We start from the raw sequence: 25,361 nt of genomic DNA on the forward strand, positions 1-25,361 counted from the left end.
TCACTTGAAAGCCCTAAGACTCTTCGCATCCTATTTCCTGTCCTTACAAACATCATGTAGACTATATTCAGCTCATTCCGTAACTTGCCACCACTTGTAGGTCCCTGAGTCACAAAATCAGCATAGTCACCTATGTGACAGCCAAAAGATTCTAGGATTCTGTGCAAAGGGTTCATGTCCTTAAGAGGAAATAAATGAATGTAGCCATGTACAGGAAGAAATGCCCTTGGCTGCTATGATCAAGAAGGAAAACTGAAAGTTACATATACGTGTGTCTGTGTGTGAACATACAACACTATGTCATAAAGTTCTATATATAATTTTTTAAGTTCACATATATAATTCTCTTAAGAAGAGAATATACATTTACATATATAATTTTCTGAAGAACAGAGTGCTTTTCCCCCCTTAGCTTTCTACTTTGCAATCCATTTTACTAGTGGGAATTTTTTTTGTCTGTTCTGATTTACTGACACTTCTTAATTGTGGGAAATTTGAAGATATTACGTATAGGTAGTGTGATCGTGCTGCTAAGGGTATTGAGGATAAGGACAATTTCAGAATAGATTCAGTATCCTCATATGCTCTTAGAGGATAATCATGCTACTTACACATAACACTATTTTCAAGATTTCCCACGATTAAAAAGTAGTGCCAATTTAAAAAGGAAAAGCCAAAAATACTTAGTGTTCCATATCTCAGGGAAAAAAAGAATGCCAGGTGTCACTTCAAGCCTTCAGCTCCCACAAGCTCTGACTTCACCCAACCTGGCATGTAACTCAGCACCACTTTCAGTTCTCTCAATTTGTATGAAAGCATTAAAGACCAATAGAGAAGGTTTTCTGAAGCAAGGAAGGAAGTTACATTGCACAGCCCACCACAACATTGTAAAGTCATTTCATTAGATGCCGGGGGCTGGGAGAGAAGTGGGGGAAATGAGGAGCTATTTAATGGGTATAGAGTTTCAGTTTTCCAAGATGAAAATGTTCTGGAAGTTAGTTGTACAATAATGTGAATAGACTTAACATTACTCAACTGTACACTTAAAAAATCACCAAGAAAATGTGCTATGCGTTTCCACCACAAATTTAAAAAGTTAATGCAAAAAAAGAAAATTATCTTTAGAGCTTTCTACTATCCCTACTCTTCTGTTTTTGTTTTTTTAAGATATTATTTATTTATTTGACAGAATGAGAGAGATCACAAGTAGGCAGAGAGATTGGGGTAAGCAGGTTTGCTGCTGAGCAGAGAGCCCAATGCAGGGCTCGATCCCCGGACCCTGAGATCATGACCTGAGCTGAAGGCAGAGGCTTAACCCACTGAGCCACGCAGCTGCCACCCCACTCATCTTCTAAGAATTGCTGCAAAGATTCACTTCTAAGAATTATGGCAAGGATTCGCTATCTGAGGCTCACTTCATATGCAACCTAATGCTCCCTCCTTCCCAAATTTCTCCCCAGGGAACTTAAAGTTTCTCATCCCTTTATGTCTACAGTCATTCATCACAAACCCTAAATGTCATTAGACAAAACAAATTACCCCTGGCAGCAGGATGCACTGTCGTTGGAAGGCATTGGACGTTTATCCCAGCCAAAGAAACTCATCAGAGCATTTTTAAAATACATACGGTTCCCATCCCAACACAAATTCTGATGAAGAAGAGTATTAAGATATTTAGGTTTAGGGGAGCCTGGGTGGCTCAATTGTTAAACGTCTGCCTTCGGCTTAGGTCATGATCCCAGGGTCCTGGGATCAAGCCCCACATCGGGCTCCCTGCTCAACAGTAAGCCTGCTTCCCCCTCTCCTGCTCCCCCTGCTTATATTCCTTCTCTCTCTGTCTCTGTCAAATAAATAAATAAAATCTTCAAAAAAGAGAGATATTTGGTTTTATACCACCCCAAAAAAAGTATAGCTATAGGTAATGACATTTTGTTCTGTACAATATAAAACACTGTCACTGCTTGTCACTTGTGTTTGCATGTTTGTGTGTGTGTAGCATCCCAAGGTCTTCCCTGAGGGTGACTCTCTCTAACCTTCTTATAACCCCACAAAATAAGAGAGGACATATGACCACCAGCATTCATTGAATAAAATGAAAGTGTTTGCCTGAGGAAACAGATTCTTAGAATTTAAACACAAGAATTGGGTTTCTGGGGCAAAAATGGAGCTATCGATGGGTTTATATCATGTGATATTTGAAACACTGGCATTCATGAATTAATCAGTCATGCATAGGTAAAGATAGCATTTTAACACATGTTCACACTGAAAACTAAAAAATAATGTAAGACAATACTGGTGATAACGAAATGAAAAAATCTATTAGCTATTTTTTTTTTGAAAATTTTTTTGTTTGTTTTGGTTTTTTTGTTTTGTTTTGTTTTGAGATAGAGATCACAAGTAGGCAGAGAGACAGGCAGAGAGGAAGGGAAGCAGGCTCCCTGCCGAGGAGAAAGCCCAATGCGGGGCTCGATCCCAAAACCCTGGGATCACAACCTGAGCCGAAGGCAGAGGCCCCAACCCACTGAGCCACCCAGGCGCCCCTCTATTAGTTTCTTGGGATAAAAATTAACACATATTTTTGCTTTACTGCTCATTGTTTGTTTCGACTATTCCGTGCAAGAGGCTTTTGTAGTCGTCATTCGCTGGGAACAAGCAAAGAATAAATAAACTCTTCATGTTGACAGGGAATTTCTTTTCACATTAGGAGAAAAAAAAAATTTCCTTGTTTTATCCATAATTACTACCTCTTCCCACACTCTGGATACATTTCTCCCACACTCCTGCCTAAAGGATGAACTACTGCATCCCAAAGACAAGGAGTCCAAAGATACTTGATTTGAAAGTGAAAAGGTAAAGGTATCCTTCATGCACTAGAGCACGTGTCCTGTGGAATCACAGAGACGACCCTTCATTCCCCTTAATGCTTTGGTATCTAGCCTAATCACAATACAGCAGTTCTAAGAAGGTTAAATCAAGATATTCTCCTAATAGCAACTCAAGCCAATTTTGAAGCACATTTTTCCGAGACCCACATTGAGGTTGGGATGAGGTCAGAGCCCAGGAGGGGGCACTTGCTCCACACTCACCCCCTATTCTCCTCTCCACCCCATCCCGCAGCTGCCTGAGGATGAAACTTGTAAGGGCTTTAAATTACACACACAGTGAGTGAATTGCTACTACCCCTGGTATCCACCCAATCAACAGGACAGATTTAACAAGATGAAGTAAGAGAGAAACCGCAGGCTCCTGTTCCAAGAATGCTGGCTTGAGCCACACCATCCCTCTCTGCTCTCTGCCTGGGAGTTTATAGCAAGCTCCTCCTGAAATGGACTCCCGTCCTCTGGAGAGCGCCCCGTGGGAAAGAACCAAGCCAAGCATCTCTCTCTGCAAGGGGCAAAGCCAACTTGAGTGCTTCCGTTTTCTACTTGGCTTCTTCAAATACTACTGGCCCCATCTACTTCAAAAAATGTAAGAATTTAACTTTCCTCTCCCAGCTTCCCACACAGAAGATTATATTTAGGAAGCTAAATATTCTACAGTTGCTGAGCAGACTTTTTATTTATTCCTTGAATCTCAGTGTTATCTTTATTGCAGGGGGGGGTGGAGGTATCTGGTTTGAATTTATGTTGCATTTTAATGTCCCCAAATGAAAAGGTACAATTTGTTAAAACTAAAAGGAAAAAAAACATCATCAGGACTAATCACAATATTTGAAAACTCTGTTATCTTAGAATTTAAAACACTTCTGAAACTGTTTTAAGAATTGGCACTTCTATAGTATCTACCTGATGGCCAGAGTCAACACTAGTCATTGTACTGCATATCTTCTATAGAATTGAAATGACAGATATTTAAGTCATTTTTATTAACGTAAGCAATATTAAAAGGAGAGATTACTCAAGAGTGTCTCAAACTTTCCAATAAAGCATCTTATTGGATGGCTATTAGGCTTCTCAAAATAAGCAAGCAAATAAATAAATAAATAAATAAAAGTAAGATACCATAGTAAAGCTCCAAGGTATCTGGCTATATTTTCCATGTGGTCACAGCAGCCAATGAATGATAAAATACTTTTCAACATGCGTATAGGGAAGAAAATGCAGACATTTTCAGTGTTTTCTATGGGATTATTTCCTAATTGCATTTCCAGATGGATGTTCAAGACCAGCATAGCAGAATTCCAGAATACTAAGACTTCCCCATTCGCTCTCATTTTCCTTTCCAAGATATCAAGCAATACACTGACAATAAGACCTAAAAGAAATTTCTGGAGAGACTGTTCGGATAACAAGATATTACAGCACACAACTGAAGCTAGGAAATTGTTTATTTGTGGAGGTGACATCAGTTTCTGGACTTACTAGACTCTGTCTGAGAAAAGGCAAGTTCAGTGTGTACCACAGAGACACCTGTCCCTGTCTTCTCAGATTAGAGGAGAGGATGTTAGGAAGGATTGAAGCTCTTGCTCAATTTGGCTTGAAAAATAAAGCCATATTATTTTCAAAGTATCTTAGCTTAATGGAAAGAAGAGAGCATCAGAACCTGTATCCCTAACTCAAATATCCAAAGAGATGATTCTCTTGTCGGTGTACACATACAAAAATAAATGACTAGTTCTTAAATACTTCATTTTAAAAAAAAAAAGATTTCACTAAAGAAGGAAATTAACATAAAGTGAGCAATTATTTTGCCAAGCACTGTGCTAGATCTACTCATTACCACATTTAATTCTCACAACATTGTGAGATCAATATTGTCTCCACTTTGCAGTTCAGAAAAGTGAGGTTTAGAAGAAGTAAATACTGTGCCCCAAATTGTGAAAATGGTACATAGCTGAGATCCAAATTCAGGGCAATCTAATGCCACTGTCCCTATTCCAACCATTATAATTCCCCATTAAGGAAGTTTGTTACAATTTACTTGTTACAATATTCTCTACCTGATTATGAAAGCATATTCTTCACTGCAATGCAATTAAGACCAGATTACAGCTCAGCTTTGGGTCATCTATAGGTCAAATAACAATCTCCAAAACACAACAATATGGTTAAATTTTAAAACAAACGTGATGCCAACTCAGACCATCCTTCAGAACAAAGAGGGAGGTTGGGCATACCCTTGTTTTCCAATAGAAGGAAACTGGAGCCTAAAGAAAAAAGAGTGATTTTTAATCATTCTTAGAAGTGGACATAGAATTGAGCCTCCTTTCTTTGGACTGTGTGCTAAACCAGCTCTACCCAACTACTGCCTCTAATAGCCAGAGAGAATTTAGAAACCAAGTTCTAGGAAAGGAATCTGCATAAAATAGAATCAACCTACCCATTGCCCCCTCGCTGAGGCCTAAGGCCCACAAACAAACATTATAAAGAGATGCTCCTTTTAACACCTACCTTACCCCAAAGTCTCTTGCCCAACCTTTTGCTTTAATAGAGACATCAAGAGAAATGTTTGTCACGGCTATTCTTGCATAGGGCTTTTTTTGGCTTCTGTGAAAATAGAAGTACCATGAATTACATGCTCCAACATGTCCACATTCTTGGCAAAGCAACAGAAAAATCTAGGGGGTCAAACTGGTGAGAGAGTGTCTACCAAATAGCTACTTTATAGCTCCATTTTATAAACAACACAAGAATGCGTAAGAGATATCAGAAAGTCAGAACCGACTTGACAACGTTGTCCTATAACCTCATCAGGGCCACCTCACAAACCAGAAACAAACGAAAAAACCCCTCTACCTATCAAAGTAATTTAAGCAATCCACAGGTTTCCCAAAAGCTATAAGGGAAAGAAAGCCACCAAGATGCAGAATTCCAGATGGAGTCAGAAATAGCAAATTTACTCAGGTCAAAATCTGGCCCTGGGTTTCTCATCTCTAAAGTGGAGACATAATAGCTAGCTTACACAATTATGGCAAGGCTCACATGAGATTATCTGTGAGGAAACGTCACTTGTCTAGCGACACTCTGTATGCATGGTGGGATTTAAATCTGAGGCTATGCAGAGAATAGCACTGGCAGTAATCACCTGGCATCATTTATTTTTCATTTGGCATGTTTTGAAGGCTCCTATAGAGATAATGAAGACTCAGTTTATCCTCGAGCGAATAGTGACAACCACAAGGCACTTCCTCTGCCTTTGTAACCTAACTTTTATTCTTCCATAGAGGATTATGATGGTCGGAAAAATTCCAAGAGCCATCACTGTGTGATGAAAGCCCATGACACTGACTGTGAAGATGGTCTGTTCCACAGAATGGATTGCTCCTTTCCTACATAAAGCATTTTCATTGCTTTCAGTACAGAGACTTCCTGCTGAATGCCTTAAATTTATACGCTTATGCAAAGCATGGAAAGAAGAATCTGGTTTTAGATGTGATTTTTTTGTCTTAGCTTCCCCCCTCTCAATTCCCACCATTTGGTTTTTGAGTCATTGATGCCCTGGAGTATAGAATAAAGGTAGTAGGTTATCACCAGGCAAAGGGGACCCTAACCAAATGGTTAGGACATGGACAACTGGCAGATGTTTATAGCAAACTGGATCAGATCCTTCACTCAGGAAGCAAGCACTTACTTAGATGATTTTAGGTGTGAAGCTGGGATTGTTCCCTCTATTCATGAAGAGGTAAAACAATACCATATTTTAAGGGTAGGGAATTGGGGGCTCAAAACCCATGAGTCAGAAAGTAGTATCTCAACTGCTTCTCTTGTTAAGGATCAATGAAGATGAAATAGTCTCATTGGATTAAAATAACTAAATAGACCTAATTTCTAATGTGTATATATATATATAGATATATATATATATATAAAACAGAATTAAAACCATAAAATCCAAATGGATCTCGAGATGTTCTAACAGAAAAATGTCTAGAGAATTGTCAAGGGCACTATGAATATCTTTTAAAGAATAATCTGTGAAACAGGGAAGACCATCAATGTTCCCAAAGGAAAAAAAAAAATTTGTCAATACAAAAAAAGTAGAATTAATGGGGCGCCTAGGTGGCTCACTTGTTAAGTGTCTGCCTTTGGCTCGGGTCATGATCCCAGGGTCCTGGGATCCAGCTCCCTGCTCAGCAGGAAGCCTGTTTCTCCCTCTCCCCCTCCTGCTGTCTGTGTTCCCTCTTTTACTGTGTCTCTCTCTATCAAATAAATAAATAAAATCTTAAAAAAAAAAAAAAACAGTAGAATTAATGATCGATTGTTGGATGGAGACCATAACTAAACATGTTTTTCTTGTTTTATTTCCAAAACATGTATACTCATTATTTTCACCTAGCTGCCATGATAATTAATGAAATAACCTTGAGGTGACAATAAAATCAAGAAGAAAAAAAAAAAAAACTGGGACTTGGAGGAGCAATATCTCGTTTTTTTGTTTGTTTGTTTGTTTTTAAGATTTTATTTATTTATTGACAGAGAGAAATCACAAGTAGACGGAGAGGCAGGCAGAGAGAGAGAGAGAGAGAGGGAAGCAGGCCCCCTGCTGAGCAGAGAGCCCGATGCGGGACTCGATCCCAGGACCCCGAGATCATGACCTGAGCCGAAGGCAGCGGCTTAACCCACTGAGCCACCCAGGCGCCCGCAATATCTCGTTTTATGTTATAATCTCTAACACCAGTAGCACGTGCACAGCCGTTTTGTGAGGACAGAATGAAAGTGGGGAAAGTTGTGTGTATAGAACACCTCGGGCAGCAAAGCAAACTGAGAGCTGAATCGTTCTCCGTGGTGAGAAAAAGCGATACTGGAACGAAGTTAGCTATCAGGATCTAGGGGAGCTGGGTTGAAGACCCTGCATGCGGAGCAGGAGAAGGAGGAGATAAGGTGGCTGATAGCCACAGAAGAAATCTTCAAGGAGAACAGCTCTGTCCTCTGACCACTGTGTGGTGATCAGCATAACCCTCCCACTTCCGGCGCTGTCCAGTAACCTCGGCATAACGGATCCCGGTCTGTTCAGCGGACTTTCTGTTGGAGGGCTGTGACGATGCCCAGGACCACGGCAGACGTAAGAAGGAGGACTCTCCTCCAAGCAGCCTAGTGACGCTGGAGTCTTGCTGGGTTCTTGTTTTTTTTTTTGTTGTTGTTGTTTGTTTGTTTGTGTTTGTGTTTGTTTTTTTTAAGAGACCCTTCCAGTACTGGAACACAGGCTCTTCTGATCTGACCTGGCTACTTCTAGGTTTTTAACTCAGTGCACTGGGTGCTGAAATCAGAACTGGAACCCATCAAAAAGGGCATTGTTTGGGTTGCACCAGGGCTCATTTTTGGTTCTTCCCACCTCAATCGGGGACTGTTCAGGACTGGGGGTCACGAATGTGAATGACGTCAGGATACCAGTCACACCTGCAAATAGGAAAAGCTGTGGGGTGTAAGACAATGGTGGACATGAGGCCCGATAGGAAGTAGAGGATGCAGATCCCTCCTAAAGGCTTTCAAAATCCATACTTAGAGGGAAAATTAAAAAGTAGTGACTGAGTAAATATCTGTGTGCCAGATTCAAGTCCCCTATTCAGTTTGTCTAAGTTTGACTGCAAAGTGAGGTGCTCAAGAGCTCGTCTGACCCACAGCCAATATCCACGTCTTCTGGGCAGAGCCTCTTCCTAAAGCCATCTTCACCTGGAATCACCATATATCATCTAAAGAAAACTGAAATGTCATAAGTCAGCCCCTTTCAAAGGATTCTGGTGTACTAAAATGGGATCTTTTTGATAAGAGCATCCGTACCTAGGCACACAAAATAGTTTTTCTGTGGACCAAAACCACACAGCATTCAGAATGTTTAACTCACAATAATTATATTCTACAGAAAGTTGTCAGAGGACTGGGGAGGGGCTGCAGGCGGAGGAGGGAAAGATTATTCTGAAGCTCCTATCCATCCCCTACCCCCATCCATGACAAGTCACCTCCATACAGTTTGCCCCTAGTCACTAATTCAAAATCGGCAACCAGTGCCATGGTACAGAGACATTCTCAGTGAAAGAAGGCAGGGACCAGCCCTGTTCCCAGGCTCCAGAACTCCTTAAAAGTAGGTGCTTGCCTATTGGGTATCTACCTCAAATATACAGATGTAGTGAACAGAAGGGGCATCTGTACCCCCATGTTCATAGCAGCAATGGCCACAGTCGCCAAACTGGAAAGAACCAAAATGCCCTTCAACGGACAAATGGATGAGGAAGATATGGTCCATATTCACTGTGGAGTATTATGCCTCCATCAGAAAGGACGAATACCCAACTTTTGTGGCAACATGGACGGGACTGGAAGAGATTATGCTGAGTGAAATAAGTCAAGCAGAGAGAGTCAATTATCATATGGTTTCACTTACTAGTGGAGCATAACAAATAGCATGGAGGACATGGGGAGATGGAGAGAAGTGAGTTGGGGGAAACTGGAGGGGGAGACAAACCAAAAAAGACTGTGGACTCTGAGAAGCAATCTGAGGGTTTTGGAGGGAAGAGAGGTGGGGGGTTGGGTGAGCCTGGTGGTGGGTATTATGGAGGGCATGTATTGCATGGAGCACTGGGTGTGGTGCATAAACAATGAATTCTGGAACACTGAAAAGAAATTTTTTTAAAAGTAGGTGCTTGCTTACACTATAAATTCTTGATATTCTGGTGCTATAGCCAGATACCCAGACAGGGAGGTTAAATGCGAGTTGCATGACTTTGGAGTTCTAAAAGTAGAAGCCTGGATGACTTGACTTGGAAGCTCCCCGCTCTGTTTCCAAGTCCGTCCTTTCTCAATGAGGCCACGTGTCCATTCACTACATCCGTGAAGCTAAGGAGGAAAAAGGAAAGACTCTCAATATATCCTTACCTGTAGCTGCTGGTCTAATTCTGGAAAGACCAGAGGAATGGCGTCTTCAGAAGGTGTATCATCTAAAATAAGAAAAATAAAAGGATTCTTCACTATAGAGCTCTTTCTCTCTTGAGGTGGGGGGTGGTGGGGGGTCCCGTTCTCACCATCTTTGGACTTATACAATTAAATCATCAACATATACTGCTTTAATTATTCTCATCACTTCAGGTGAGGCCACAGAGAATACAAAAAAAAAGAAAAAGAAAGAAATCTTGTTCATTTTTGATAGAAACAGAAGCCTGGAGAGCATAGATGACCCAGCCAAAATTCTGCAAACAAATACCAGAATCCTCCACAGTTCAGTCTGGTGGCTCTACAATTGAGAAGCACTGCTTGTCCTTCAAAATTCTCACAGTAGCCAAAACCAGATTCCCTGGTATGCAAGAAAGTGCTTTAACAAGGCGCTAATGAGGTGACCAGAGCAACCTCAATGGGACAGAAGAATGTGTTAGTGAAAAATAGAAGTTCGACTCTGAGTGACTCCGAAGTTGGCAAGCTTTGATGTCCTTACCACAAACCACCACCACCAGGCAGCAACCCAGTCAGAGAGGTTCTTCCCTGCGCAGGAGGCAGCAGTCCCCACCTGAGGCCCCATGCACTGCCTTGATGTGGAGAGCCAAGAGCACTCTGACCTCAACCGCCCTCACTGATGACTGGCAACGGGCAGGTGTTGTTGGATCCAAAGACGTTCTCAGAGGCCTCCAAGGAAACCCGAGAGGAGTTTGGCCTAAAATATTCAAATCACCCCCAAATGTCTTCAAGAACAAACTGGGACCCAGCTGCGCTACAAGAGGACAGCCCCTTGTCAGCAGAACCTCCTATGTCCAGGTAGACTCTGGCTCTCCCGGGCCATCCATTCCTGTCCCCTCCGTGTTGGCAACACCTACCCCGAGACAGACAACTCTGAGAATAAGACAAAAGACAAGCTAAAGAATCGTCTAAAAACCGAATCCCTTTTACATTGTAACAAAAGAAAAGAAAGTTCGTGGCTTTTATGTTCTCACTCTCATAACCCAATCTGTTTATAAAACTGTGCTGTTCTATTTGAACAAGAGCACGACTATGGGCCGTACCCAATGAAGAAACAAGTCTCCTCTCCCTACTCGCTGAAAGCAGAGTCCAGAATAAAACACAGCATGCAAGGAGCTCCTGGCTTCTAAGGCAGTAAGATTCTTTGAAGGCATCAAAGATAATTACCAGAAAGAGAATTCAGAGGAGAACAGTATTTGCCTCTGCCAAGCACCGCACGGGTCACCGCAGTTAATAGCCTCTGGTATATTTTAGTCAAGAGTCGTATAAGAATACTTCCGTTTAAAAGTGGCTACGACAATGATAATGCATCACCACATTTGAATCTCCTTTTCCCTGTACCTATGCCAGACGAGAGATGCCCGCAGGTTCACTAACACTGTTCTGCTTCACAGAGCATGGAGAAATGGAGAAATCTCCCCAGGATCCTTGCTGCGGGCTGGAGGACTGCATCAAGAGGACCCAAGGAGATCTGAGCCCCGGGCCCTGTGAGTGCTCACTTCCTACTCGGAACGACAACGTCCGCCACATACTGTGGTTTTCAAGTGCATCCCTTCATCGGCAAAGAGCTGGACAGAAAGCAGAGATATTCACTTGCTGCTACTGAGCCGTCGCGATGAAACCTATCATTTGTAAAACTAACTTGGGTCTAAGGCAGATTTAAATGTACTTCAATAAAATATCAATAAGCCTGACATCATGATTTTGTCAATTCATTGACTTCAAGGCCAGAACAACTTGGCACAGGTCAATGGGAACATCTTATACGTTGGCACGCCAACCCTAATAATCGTAGATGAGCAGGCACTCATTAGAAGGAGAAACCACTTCTGTAAAGTACCAGAATAGATAATGCCTTCCAGAATCCTAAAAGTCAGCCAGGAAGGGAGCTCAGGGCTTCCTGGGATTTAATCTACCTTGCTGTCTATGAAGTCATATACCTTCCTGCTTAGTTATAAAAACGAAGAAAGTTATTCAATTGCTTTATTATAGTAAAGTAAGTAGCCTATTCTGATATGACCTGGAATTAATACAGTGCATTATAGAAATCTAATCAAACCGTGGCACTTATATGTAAGTATGCTGATAATTTTGACATGGCTTAAGACTGGATTTCTTGAGTTTAAAAAAAAAGTCTAACTCACTGACATAGAAACATGTAACAGATGTTGTAATAATGTTGAGCAAAATAAAGATAAGACTTTGGTTAAAGAATGGTTCACGTTGGATTAATCCAAGCGGGAAACGGCAGCGGAAATAAGAAAACCAAAGACAGATGTAAGGAGACGACCGAGTCTGGAAGCCAGGGCTGCCTTCACTGCCCGAGGCCATCTGGTTCAGCAGGCGCCCCTGCCCGCCAGAAATTTCAGGGCTTGTGAAGCCGCTTACAAAGCTGGTCTGAGTGGATGCGCGGTGTGTTTACTTTTAAACAGTGGCTGCCTTCTTTGACTGGTTTTAAAAATAGGCAAGTATTCTAAAAGCAGAATGATGAATCATAGGATTGGGCCAAAAGGAAAGAAGGAAAATGATTCAAGCAGACTAGGAGCACAGCTGTTCTACCAACATTTGGCCAAATCGTTGTAAAACATTTTGACAGTGACATTGGATCGGAGTTCCTGACAGCAGTTAGATTTGTTTTGAAAATTCAGAGGCACAAAGTGGATTGTACAGTAGGTATGCAAGAGACCCTCTCTTGGGCAAATTTGGCTTTTTTTTTTTTAAAGGAGAGCAGTTATAATATGACAAAATCAGAATGCAAGTACATTTTTATTGAAATATATTTATTTACCAAATAGTCATTGAATGCCTATGACGTACCAGGCAAGTAGTCGGGCTCTTGCTAAATTGGCAAATCACTTTATCATGTTTTTTAATATATTATTATTTTTTAAAGTGATTCATCAGCTTCATTATTCAAAATGCCCCTGTGGGCTTTAATGGACCAAGCAAAGTGTATCCTACAGAATTTTTGAATATTAGAATATAAAGGAAATAATTTAAAGATTTGGGGGGTTTTTTGTGGGGGGTTTTTTGTTTTGTTTTGTTGGGGTTTTTTGTTGTTTGTTTGTTTGTTTGTTTGTTTGTTTTTGGATAAGCAGATATTTGCTGTTTTGCAAAACACAACATGACTAAGTCAATGGTACTTAAGATAGAACTTTCTTACTGATATCCCAACCATTAAGACATGCCATAGTACATTTTATGATGGGCTTGTCCCAGCATCTATGGAGCAGCTGTTGAGTTACTTTTGTGGTTATTCTGTTTCAGATTTCTTTAAATTGTCTTCTCTGTGTTTCTCCATGAATCAGATAAGTGGGAACCGCTGGGGCTGTAATCCAAACCCTCGATGTTATTTAGCAATGAGAGCTATGTGGTTAGAGTTTTCAGAGAATGCTGCAGCTGGACAGGGCTAAGCCATCATCCGGTCCAGGAGTCAGTGAAGAGCAAAGGACAAGTGCCCCAACGAAGAAAAAGAGTCTCATAAGATGAAGGGGTATCTCCTTGCCCAGGGTCTCCACTATACGACTCCACTCTCCTTCACTTTCTGGTCCATTGGCTCCAGACTTTTTTATATTTCACGACAGTGCATTTTCCTCAAAACATTGGGAATCATGCCTTAGAGTGTCCAACTTTTTATTCAGCAGGTGAAGATGACTCAAAACACCTACCATGTGTCGTTAGGATCTCTTTACGACAGAAAGAACATTTTAGCCCCCAAATCTTAAGACAAAGGTAATCAAAGAAGAGTGTCCATTATAAATGGATAAATTTAAATTTAGAGACGAAAGCAAACACACACCAAGGAAACCTCCCTGCCATGCTCTTGTTTCTTCTGTTGTACATCGAAGAAGTGAAAACTTCATCAAAACCAGACCAGGTCTGCAAAGCAGCAGTTGAGAACCACTGTTCTGGGCAACATCTTGACTGGACTTTGGGATCCATTATCTCCCCCTTCCACTGGGCTCTCCAACCTGGGCATTAACTGTGGGCAAATCCTTGGCAGGAAGAGTTTTGGTTTCCACACAGAGTAGACCTCAGAACAGAGACAAGCCATGCTCAGAGGACATGCCCCATCCCAATCTCTACCCAGAAACTCAAGAGGCAGCCCTGCCCGGAATGCACTCCATTTGACTGCATTTTCTGTAGTCAGACCTGGCCCCATGAGCCTGTGTCTACGAAGACTCACAGAGACCTTCCCCCAGCTGGGCCCTGCTCCTGGTGTAATGCTCTAACAATGCTCTAACAAGAGGACTTGAAATTCTTAGAGAGTAGCCCGGTGCTTTTTGTACTGTGCCTCCACAAATTATGTAGCTATCCTGCCAGTTAGTGTCCTGGAGATCATCCTTCAAGGCACCAGGGACAGACTCACACTTAGAAGGCAGATGGTTTAGACAATGGCTACAGTGCCAAGACTCATGCAAAAACGTTCTTGGAACTGTGAAGACTCCTAACCACTCGAGACCCAGTGGATCAATCCACATTCTATAGGACTCAGGTCAGGCACTTTTTAATGCGGACAAGCAACATAATCTCTTCGAGACCTGGTTTCTCCTCCCCTTTCTCAAAAACTTATTAGTAAAGGAATGCATGTCAATTCATTCAGCCTAAAGCCTGATACCTAGGAAATAATCTAGAACAATAATGAATGTTTAATATAACTGAGCTCACTTTCCATTCCTTTTCAGCATAAACCCAACCAAAGGGGTAATGGGGGGCAAGGGACCTGCGTGTGGAGGTGTGCACATGAGAGTGTGTGTATGATGGTTGGGGGTGAAAGTATTATTCCTCGCCTGATTAATACAGACAGGAGACAGGATGAGAATCATTGTTTCTGACTGCTTAGCTCTCCCCATGCTGGTTAAGAGAGAGTTCCCTGGTGCAGCCCCAACCTCAGGTCTCGTGGGTTTTCTCTTCATTTAAATCTGAATTTAGGAAGGGTTTCCCTTTAACTTCCTTATTAAAGCAAACACTTTCTGTATGAAATACTATTTTAAAAACTTCTAATTTATACATGAAAGGTCTTTGAGAACTTTCATTTTAAATCTAAATCAAGATTCATATTTTATTTTTAGAAATAAGTGATCTAAGGTTCTCAACTCACATTACCAATATATCAGAAAAAAGTGCTTACTTCGGCAGCACATAAACTAATATATCAAAAAAAAAAAAAAAAACTTTTTAAAAATGTCTGTATACCTCTGTATACCTTGGTTCTTGTTAGAACATCACGTCATTTTGAAACACATCAAAAGCTTTTTGAAATTTTGCTTCCTGCCTGTGAAACATTGGACATGTGAACCCTCCAATACACACTGGATTTTCAGGGCCCATCAAATTAAAAGTATAGACATGGATACGGATACAGGTATCAGTTTCATATGACACCTAGCAGAATGCCAGTTCTTTATAATTAATAGTAATCATCATATCATCTCAGCCAGTACCTACAAATAAAATCATACATTAAGGGATTCCTGGGTGGCTCAGTCAGTTAAGCATCTGCTTCCAGCTCAGGTTATGATCTTAGGACCCTACCACTGAGACCCACATCAGGCGCCTTGCTCAGCAGGGAGACTCCTTCCCCCTCTCCCTACCCTACCCCCCCCCCCCCGCTTGTGCACACTCTCTCTCTAACAAATAAATAAATAAAATCTTTAAAAAAAAAAAAAAAAAGATCATACATCAAACAGACTGAATTTCTCCACACAGAGAGACCTGATTCAGTTTAAAGACAGGTTTTATGTTTCTTAAAAACATTCATCTAGCCACTATTATTGTAGCTATGAGTTTGTGAATCTTACCAGTTTATTCTTTTGTAAGAATATTTTTACTTATTTAGCTTACAACATATTTTCCCAGAAACATTTGCTTCGAAAAGAGCCAGTTGGAGATCTATTTATTTCACAGCACACCACCAAATAAAACTTATCTCTACATTTCCTCTTTCCTGCTCTATAAAAATATAACACAACTAACCTTTCTCTACCATTTCCCATGACTACTGAGAAAGCTGTTTGCTATCAGAAACAATCATGCTTCTCTCTCAATTACACGGTCCCTACCTTCAAACAGGTAATCAAGCAAAATCAGCCCCAAAATCAAGCCCAAAATCAACCCCTTCCTACTACTTATTAACGGCTTGATTTGAGGTAAGTTCCTTAACCTCCCTTAGCCAACGGTCCGCATCTGTGAAATGGGTATAATGACATCCTCCCACAGAGCTGCTGCCAGTCTAAACGGATGAGATGATATGAGTAAAAGCATCTCGGTACCCAAATAATGACTTCCCTTCCAGCCTTTGTGGCCTTAAGCAACAGATACAAATGCATAAATCTGGTTGTATCTCAAAGAAACTTCATCCATATCAGAATAACAAACTCAAAGTGGTTACAGATATTATATTATTGATTTTATGGTATTTGATGATTATGTTTCTACTACAGTTCTCAACTCCATGCTTTGTAAAAGATGTAAATATAGGAGATCCCTGCCCCCTCAATTCCCCCCAGATGGACATATGAGGGCTTTTGACTGCTTGTTGTTACAGAGTGCTAAAATAGCTTTGGAGGCAGGGTCAGAGTTAGGAAAGGTCACTTGAAAGAGCCCCAAACGGCTCCCTGAGCCCCTATTCTTCTAAACACCATCCTGACCCTTCACTGGCTGGTAAAATTCCAAGGGGAGCTTTAAACCTTGACTTCCTACCAATTCCCCTGTGGGTATTTAAAAAATAAAGAAAAAAATATTATATATATATATAGAGAGAGAGAGAGAAAGAAAGAAAAAATACCCCGAGAGTTTGTTTGTTTGTTTTTAAAGTAAACCTCAATATTCATTCACTTAATGCTTAGTGTGAATGAGGCTTTCCAGTCTTTCCAGAGATACAAGGATTGAGACCATGGAGCCAAAGAAGACAGAAAGCATTAGGGTCCTGAGGAGGGAGAGGGAAATAATTGCCAAAGCTACCAAAGGTAGAAAAAGTCAAAGGAAAACAATGATGACAAGAGACCTTTCACCGCCGTCACGATTCTGCTGAGAACCAGTTGTGCACGTGCACACTCGACATTCACACAACGGCCAGTGAAATTAGATTCAACGTTCACTACTTCAGCTGCTCGACACAATTCCCGCTGCCACACAAACTCCCTGATATGTGAGGAGAATAGTAGTACTTCAAAGAGATATTGACCGAATGGGTCTTGGATTTTTTTTTTTAACTAAGTGTCATATGATTAATTCATGGCCAGATATGAAAAATTCTAATAGTCTGAAAGAATTTTTTAAAAAACAAAATGTTGAGGGGCACCTGGGTGGCTCAGTGGGTTCTGCCTTCGGCTCAGGTCCTGGTCCGAGGGTCCTGGTATCGAGCCCCACATCGGGCTCTCTGCTCCACGGGGAGCCTGCTTCCTCCTCCTCCTCCTCTCTCTCTCTCTCTCTCTCTCTCTCTCTCTGCCTGCTCCTCTGACTACTTGTGATCTCTGTCTGTCAAATAAATAAATAAAATCTTTTTAAAAATAAAATAAAACAAAATACAATAAAAACAAAAATGTTGGAAGCTACCGGTTTGGGCTGACACTAATAATAATAATAATAATAATAAACCCTAAAAACTTAACAACAACAACAAAAAGAGCCCCAAAGCCAAGGTCTAAATGTGCACATGAGTGTAGCAGATTTAATAGCTTGACTGAAATAAAGGAAACTCTCAAGGAATGAACACGAAATCCTCATGTCTGTCCAACTCCAAATTCTCTCCAACTGGAGAAGAGCCAGTGATTCTCTAATAACCCAAGAGATGGGATTCATGTTTCTATTCTGCATATTTTCTATTGGGAAAACTAACTCCAGAAATATCCTAATTTAGAAAGTTAACTCTTTGGAATTCTCAGGTTAGAAGTAATGCCAATCATATCATTAGTTTATTAAAAAGAGTCATTGATGCCTTCAGGAACTGTGGTTAGCTAAGTGTTACTTAATGAAAGGTTCTGATGATGGGCTAGAAGTGGTGATTGTATTTTAAAGAGCTTTTTCTACACCACCACCACCACCACCACCCCCCACTTCCCCGCTAAAAACTTATTTCCTGTATTTAAGCCCCTGGAGGTCCACAGTCTATCTGGAGTTTGTGGCACATTCTGCTATCAATAGACTATGATCAACGCCCCATCCAGAGCCAGGCTGTCAACAAGTCCTTTCAACCCTCCCTTCATAATGCACTCTGAATTCAGTCATCCCATTCCATCGTCTGATCTAGGCACTCAGTACTTGGTCTCTGTACCATTACAAAAAGCCTCTTCCGCAACGCTTGGGTGGCTCTGTCGGTTGAGCGTCTGCCTTCGGCTGGGGTCATGATCCCAGTGTCCTGGGATCGAGCCCCAAGTCAGGCTCCCTTCTCACCGGGAAGCCTGCTTCTCCCTCTCCTTCTGCTTTTCTACCTGCTTGGGCTCACTTTCATTCTCTCTCTCTTTCTCTCTCTCTCTCAAATAAATAAATAATATTTTAAAAAAAAAAAAGCCTCTTCTATTCTCTCCTCTCTATCCATTCCAGACTATTCAACCAATCCAATATTTACCATTTTCATCCTATCACTCCCTTGCGCAAGAACTGTAGACACTCGATTTTTTCGGATCAAATCCAAACCCTGTTGTTGAACTTTTAGGATTATATTATTAACCCTAGCCAATGGCTATATACACAGATATTCCAGGTAAAACTCAAAGCAGGTTCATTAAATGATACGCCACTCTTCTACCCCCCAGACCTCTGCTCCAGCTGATGAGAATTTTACTATCTCATGAATATATCATGCTCTTCCTGACCTTTAGGTTTTGCTCAGCCTTTCTGTTTGGAAGGAAAAGGAAGAATTTTTAAAAGTTATATAGCCCATGGGGTGCCTGGGTGGCTCAGTGGGTAAAAGCTGCTACCTCCAGCTCGGGTCATGACCTCAGGGTCCTGGGATCGAGCCCCTCATTGGGCTCTCTGCTCGCGGGGAGCCTGTTTCCTCCTCTCTCTGTGCCTGCCTCTCTGCCTACTTGTGATCTCTGTCTGTCAAATAAATAAATAAATAAATAAATAAATAAATAAATAAATGTTATATAGCCCCCTTTTTTTTTACCTGGTACCCAGAGATGGGTCCTTTCCTACACTGCCTTTTAATACCCCACACTTCTTCAAGAGCAGGTTGAATATCACATCTCCCAAGAAGTTGTTCAAGCCACAGATATTTTTCCCCCAACTCTCTTTATGAAACCTATGGGAGGGATCATGGCATACTTTGCATTTGCACATCTCACTCACCTGTGGCAGAGTGCAAGAGCATAGAAACTAAGTTCAGCCCATTGATAAGAGGAAAGACGGGGGTACCCAAAATCCACCAATCGCATAACCACTCTCTACATAATCTCAGGCCAGTTGTACTATAATCTCCATCGTGACATTAAGTGGATGTGGAAGATGTAGATGAGACATAAAACTGCTTAAGACATCTATATGTTCCTTAATACTCCAGAACCGATTATCATAGGTACAAGGACCATTTGAGTCCTGAATCTGTGTCAAGCACTATGCTAAATGCTTTCCCTATATAGCGATATTTAATTGTTATAACCACTGCATGACTTATCACTATATACATCTTGTGGGAAACTGAGGTTCAGCAAAATTGAGTGACTTGCCCAAGATCACACACATCGTGATAGATAGAGATGGGTCTAGAAACCATGTCTTGGGGATTCCAAAGCCCTATGTCCTTAACCTCTACACCAAATCATGTCAGAAAAATAGGCAAAAAAAATTCTAAAATAACTAAAGGAATGAGCACTGTATTAGACTCATAAGAAATGAATAAATTTAATATTAACAGGCAAAGAGGTCTCTTTTCTCATGGACTCTGCATACCCCTCAATGATCAGTCCATAAATATGGAATTACTTCCCAAAATTCCATCTAGTTTCCCTATTTACCATGGGAATCTAGGATGTTTGCCTTTGTTTTCCCTCTAAATGTGTGCTCTAGAATGCGCTGGAATTCAAAAGGCATGCACAGGGTGCGTGACTGCAAGTGTCGCTCAGTGTGACACTGCCCAGGCTCCTTACTCAAGAATTCAGAGGGAGTGTCTCCAAATATCTGCGAAGCATCTTTCTGTGCACTCACGACTTCACATGCATACAGAAATACAGATTGCTGGGCCTCCTTCTGTCCCTACTGTCCCAGAATATACAAGAGTAGGGCCTTGGAACATGTATTTTTGGTCAGGTCATTATTTTAAGAAAGGCTGAGAAACACAGAAACCTACTCCTGCCTTGGATTCTCAAGTTAGATGCCTTTTTAGAGATGTGAGGACACACAGATCACAGGGAAAAAAAAAAATTTTTTAATTGTAACCGTATATTTATACATCTTCCCATGCATCTTTTTGTGGAGCTAGAGATTAGGGATTACTTAAACAACAACCCCTTTTGGAAGCTCCCGTATCAATAAACATGAATTTTGAAAGTGGGCATTCTTGGGACGTTTGAAAGACTGGGAAGAATCAATCTAAACTGACTGATTAAAAAAAAAAAAAAAATGCAAGAGCTCCTAGTCAGGGGCTGATACCATTCAAAGGATGGTGGCAAATTAATGACAAGTTGTGTATCTTGTATTTCAAGGAAAAGTCTATGCAGCTCAAAGATCAAGATCCACCTCTCCATGGCTCTTTTCTGTACATGAACTAAATTATGTTAATATAAAGATGAGGAGGGCGCCTGGGTAGCTCATACAGCTAAGCATCTGCCTTTGGCTCAAGTCATGATCCCAGGGTCCTGGGATCGAAACCCGCATCAGGCTCCCTGCTCAGTGGGGAGTCTGCTTCTCCCTCTGTTCCTCCCCCCTGCTCATACGCCTTCTCTCTCTCTCTCTCTCTCTCTCTCAAATAAATAAATAAATAAATAAACAAAATCTTAATAAATAAATACAACAAAGAAGAAACAGTATACGTATTTGTCTCACGCAAAATTATGATATAATAACACTGCTTGGAATAACTAACCTTTATGTACTGAAATTGTCTTTGTAAGACTGCTGATTGTGACCAGACTTGTTCTGCTCACATGGCACATAATCACAAGGAAGTAAATTATACTTCTCTGTCCCTAGATTTGGGGGCTCACATGTATCTGTCTTGAAAGCGAACCACTCAAGCATGAACTATTCCTCAAAATCTTACATTTATGAAATGCATGAAAGCAGGAGGGGTTCCTCTTTTTCTTTTTAGAGTAGTGATATAGAATAATAGAGTTCAGATTCATAAGTCTAGAGACCTGCACTTAAATCATAATTTTATTACCTACTAACAGCGTGGTCTCTGGACCTCAAGCTCTGTGTCTGCAAATTGGCAATACTAATGTCTATATTACATGGTTATTTTTGTTAATATTTACTTATTTATTTAAGTAATCTCTCTACCCAGTGTGAGGCTTGAACTCAGAACCCTGAGATCAAGAGTCACATGTTCTACCAACTGACCCAGCCAGGTGCCCCTACATTGCATGGTTATTTTGAAGATTTAAAATAATACATATGAATGCCTAATACAAAAGAGAAATGCGAAATGCAATTAATGTTAGTCATCCTTTCCTTGTTGGGTTGGGTGGTTTGCCTTTTGGGAGGATTTCCCGTTACCACTGCATTTCAAGGCAACCCCTGAGCAAAGATATAGGACAACAGCAGGCCATTGGGAAGAGGGTTGAAAGAACAGGTGACTGAGAGTCAAGGCTTCACCTCTTCTTTCTCTAGAACAAATCCTCTGCGGGGGGCTGCACGGTCCAGGAAAATGGAGGCAGATGTACCGTCACCATAATCACTTGGTATTAGTGAAACCTGAATTGGCTGGGTAATGTCGGACTTCACAGAGCCCAGATCCTTACTCTGCATTATTTGGGGGATAAACTTGCTTCTTCTCAATTATTACTTCTTAAAATATTACCCATCGAGGGGCAGCATACAAAGAAAAATAGATGACTGATCGACGGATAGATATGTAAATAGACTCAGTCCTCCAAAGTCCCAAGGTTGAAAGAGAAATGTTTGAGTGTGTGATATGGATTTTATCAGATGACAGACTGACAGCCAAGGCTGATGCCAGCGAAAGAGATCCAAGCGTTCCCTTCCTCGCGTCTGTGACCTCACACCACCTGAGGTCCCCATCATAGGTGGTGTAATTCAATATGTGTGTTAAGAGGTCACTGAAGGGCTCTAAGTGTGGCAGCCTCACCTCAGACCTTACTATTTCAAGAGGGTCTGCCTCACCTGTCCCATTCATCACTCTTGGCTGAAGTCTGTTTGCTCAGCCGGAAGTGTGGGAGCAGCAGTGAGAAACCAGCATTTGGAACTCGGGCTCCAGGAAATGCTGCTGGAACTGGGACAGGGATTATTTTTACATCACCTAACCAACTGCCAGAGCTTTAATAAACGTCTCCTCACACAGTTTCAATGATGACATACAGTGGAATTGTTAGAAATTGTTATAGCTCCGTGAATTTTATGCTAAAAGAAAGTTAAATAGGGAAAGCAAAAAGTGCTAAACAACTCCTCTGGTTGTGCTAAAACAACCAGACATCAGAGGCGGGGGATGGGGGCGGGCGGGGGGAGAAGCACCCCCAGAGGCATTTCTGGAAGCCACGCTCCCATAATGCTTGATGAAAAATCACACACCCCATCATTAGGTCATGGCAGGCATGCATTTTTTAAACATCCTCTGTGGAGCAGGAAAGGATGACCACAAAGCAGTGACAGGCAGGGAAATGGCCCCCTCCCCGGGGAACAGAGCTTACCTGAGGCATTATCGAGGCTGAAAGCAATGCGTACTGGCTTATCCGCAGGTACCCTGGCTGTGCTGATCATGTGGGCACCTGAGCCTTGGCCTTCCCCTGGGTCTTCCAGCTGTAAGGACAAGGGAGAGCCGTTGTCACTTACCCAAGTCATCCCTCAAATACTCAGAGGATCTTGGGAATTGGAGGGAAAGTTAGTAAGCACTGCATTCATATTTTGAAGATACTCTCAGTTCCTAGCTCTCTTTCCCTACATGGAAAGTATTCACCTGCCCCTTTTAAAATTCTTTTTCTGGCTTATAAAAAAAAATTGTTTTGGAAATACATATCTAGAATAAAATATACAACATAGAGCAAAATCTCCACCCACCTCACTTTTTTAGTATCTCTTCACACTGACTGATCTAACCCTGGCCTTCAAGTTCTTATATAGTGTTTTATTTTTAATTGAGGAGGATAAAGAAGTCCTAGTAGGGCATCAGATGGCTTCATATTAAATTAGCTTCTCACACTCAAAAGCCTAAATTGGACCTGAATTATTGATCTGAATTATTGAGTGATAAAGAATGAATATCAAGGACCACTTCAAGAAATCCAAAGACATTTTAAAATATCCTGCAGTTGTAATATATGAATATTATGTGCTTTAAATATCTAGTTAACTACTTATAAATCTATCAAATTTTTATCAGGTTGCACATCTTAACAATGCATTGTGCAAGCAAAAAAAAAAGGACTTAAAAACATCCTACAGATGTTTCACTGTACCTGCTAAACTATCATTAATAAACTCAGATCGAATGAATAGAAAAACATCCTACAGATGAGTTGGGATGGGCAAAAATACATGCATATTTCCTTGTTATAATAATAGAATTTAGCCCAAATACATTTTAACCAAGATATTTGATAATTTTGGTTCAGTGGGACTAAGGAAAAGAAATTGTTATGAATACATGATATCTTCATTATTTAAATACACATATGCAACTTTTCTATTTTTAATCCTGCTTCCCCTAAACTCTCTACTTTCCTTCTCATGTAGACCATAAAGCAAAAGCTCTGAGTGATATTTTTAGGAAAACGTCTCTAAAAATGGCAAAATATAAATCATCTCTTTAACCATCCCCAGCAAGATTCTGGGAACTGTTTAGCAGGACATTTTCTCAGAGCAAGGTTTCCGACTCTTTCCCATAACTTTTTTGTATCTAAAAATAGTGTCTAGAACACTGAATTTGTTTTTACACATATTTATAGAGCAAACTCAAATGCATATATATACATACACACACACACATACACACATATATTTAGACATACATAGATATGGAATCATCCTACCCAGTATATGGAAAGAGAACAGGCTTATACTAAACACCTAGTAGAGCTTTGGAGAAAAACCAGCAGCTGTTTATCACCCAGTTAGAATCGTATTTGGCCCATTCATTTAAAACCACAAACAGCAATGAACCATAAAGCACTCCGAGTCATGTCCTTCTAAGTTAGAAAAAAAAATAATAACATGAAACATTCAACTTAAGAAAAGGGTAATATAAAATTGCTGTTACTTGACTCTGGATTTGTTTTATCTTAGCTCTGACATACATTTCTGTGTAGTCTCCTCTGCTTAGAATCAACCATCTTGTTAGCCACCTGTTCCTAGGGAATAGAACAGACTGTCTCAAATTTAACAAAACAAACAATAAAAAAAAAAAAAAACCTTAAAGTTGTAGCTAAGAGAAAAAGTCTGACTGTTATACACTGTACCATCACCAACCCATCATATCCTAACATCTAAGGATGAAAAGCTCTGCTCTTTTGGCTCAATCTCCCAATGCTTTCCTGCACCAAGAAATAAAGCACGAGAGGTGGGAATTTGCCTCAAGGTTTCCAGCGCGGGGAAATGAAACTGATAAACACAGCTCGTGAGAGCCCCTCCCCTCCACACAACCGAGAACATCTGTCTGCCTTGCAAAGGATGACAGCGGCCAAGTGGGGTGGATTTTGAGTTCCTCACGGTGTCAGCCAGGAGAGCCCCTCAACCAACTTGCCTTTTCATCACACCGCCTGGGGAAATGGACCACTGATTCCTCCTCTAGGCTGTACCAGGGCTTCGGTTAAGTTGCTGGTGCCCCGAGCGTTTAGTTCGGTTTCCACACCTGTTGCCTTACCTCACTTAGTTGAGTGTCTGCACTTGTGTCATCCAGGGCCGGCCACTGCCTTGGCCAGTCGTTGCCTTTGTGGAGTGAAGACCTAGTAAGAGAGCAGGCTGCACCTGCTGCATAGCAGTCACGGGCAGTCTGAGGAGCAAGGACAGCTGTCAGGGCACGTCACTGCTACCTGCTCTCCCCCAGACCCCGCGTCCCACGGGCCTCCCTGTTCCGCTTCCCTCCGCAACCCCTCTCTCCTTTCCTTGCCTCGCCACCAGCCAGGATGTGGTCATGCTTCTAGAAAAAGCAAGTGCAAAAGAAAACCCTCCTCCTGTCAGAGGCATTGATAAACAGCAAGTTGTGGAGAGTCCAAATGTTTTAATTCATTAGTCCTGGCAAACCTAAAATACAAACAGACTTGCTTCACAAGACAGGAATGTCTTCAGCGTGACCCAATCGGTGTCTGTGTCTATTCCAGCAAACTGGCAAAGATAGCATGACTCCAGTCAGCAAAAATGTCG

The 25,361-nt window shown here is 41.2% G+C and overlaps 1 protein-coding gene across 2 annotated transcripts in view; it reads right to left on the minus strand.

Moving 5' to 3' along the window:
• The window catches only part of MAP3K7CL (MAP3K7 C-terminal like), a 38,785-nt gene extending 13,643 nt beyond the window's left edge, over positions 1-25,142 (minus strand). Inside the window, exons 1-4 of one of the 2 annotated variants that reach the window (XM_004757470.3) lie at positions 24,862-25,142; positions 24,296-24,349; positions 22,694-22,802; positions 9,813-9,874 (exon numbers count right to left, since the gene is read on the minus strand). In XM_004757470.3, the coding sequence (XP_004757527.1) occupies positions 9,813-9,874; positions 22,694-22,802; positions 24,296-24,331 (207 nt within the window). In that variant the 5' untranslated portion in view covers positions 24,332-24,349; positions 24,862-25,142. The remainder of the gene's footprint in view (positions 1-9,812; positions 9,875-22,693; positions 22,803-24,295; positions 24,350-24,861) is intronic. The other variant, XM_004757471.3, reaches the window with a different exon arrangement.
• Between the last annotated feature and the right edge of the window lie 219 nt (positions 25,143-25,361).

This window comes from Mustela putorius, unplaced genomic scaffold (assembly GCF_011764305.1).
Source record: "Mustela putorius furo isolate JIRA1106 unplaced genomic scaffold, ASM1176430v1.1 tig00000832_pilon_pilon_pilon, whole genome shotgun sequence".
Classification (NCBI taxonomy): Eukaryota; Metazoa; Chordata; class Mammalia; order Carnivora; family Mustelidae; genus Mustela; species Mustela putorius.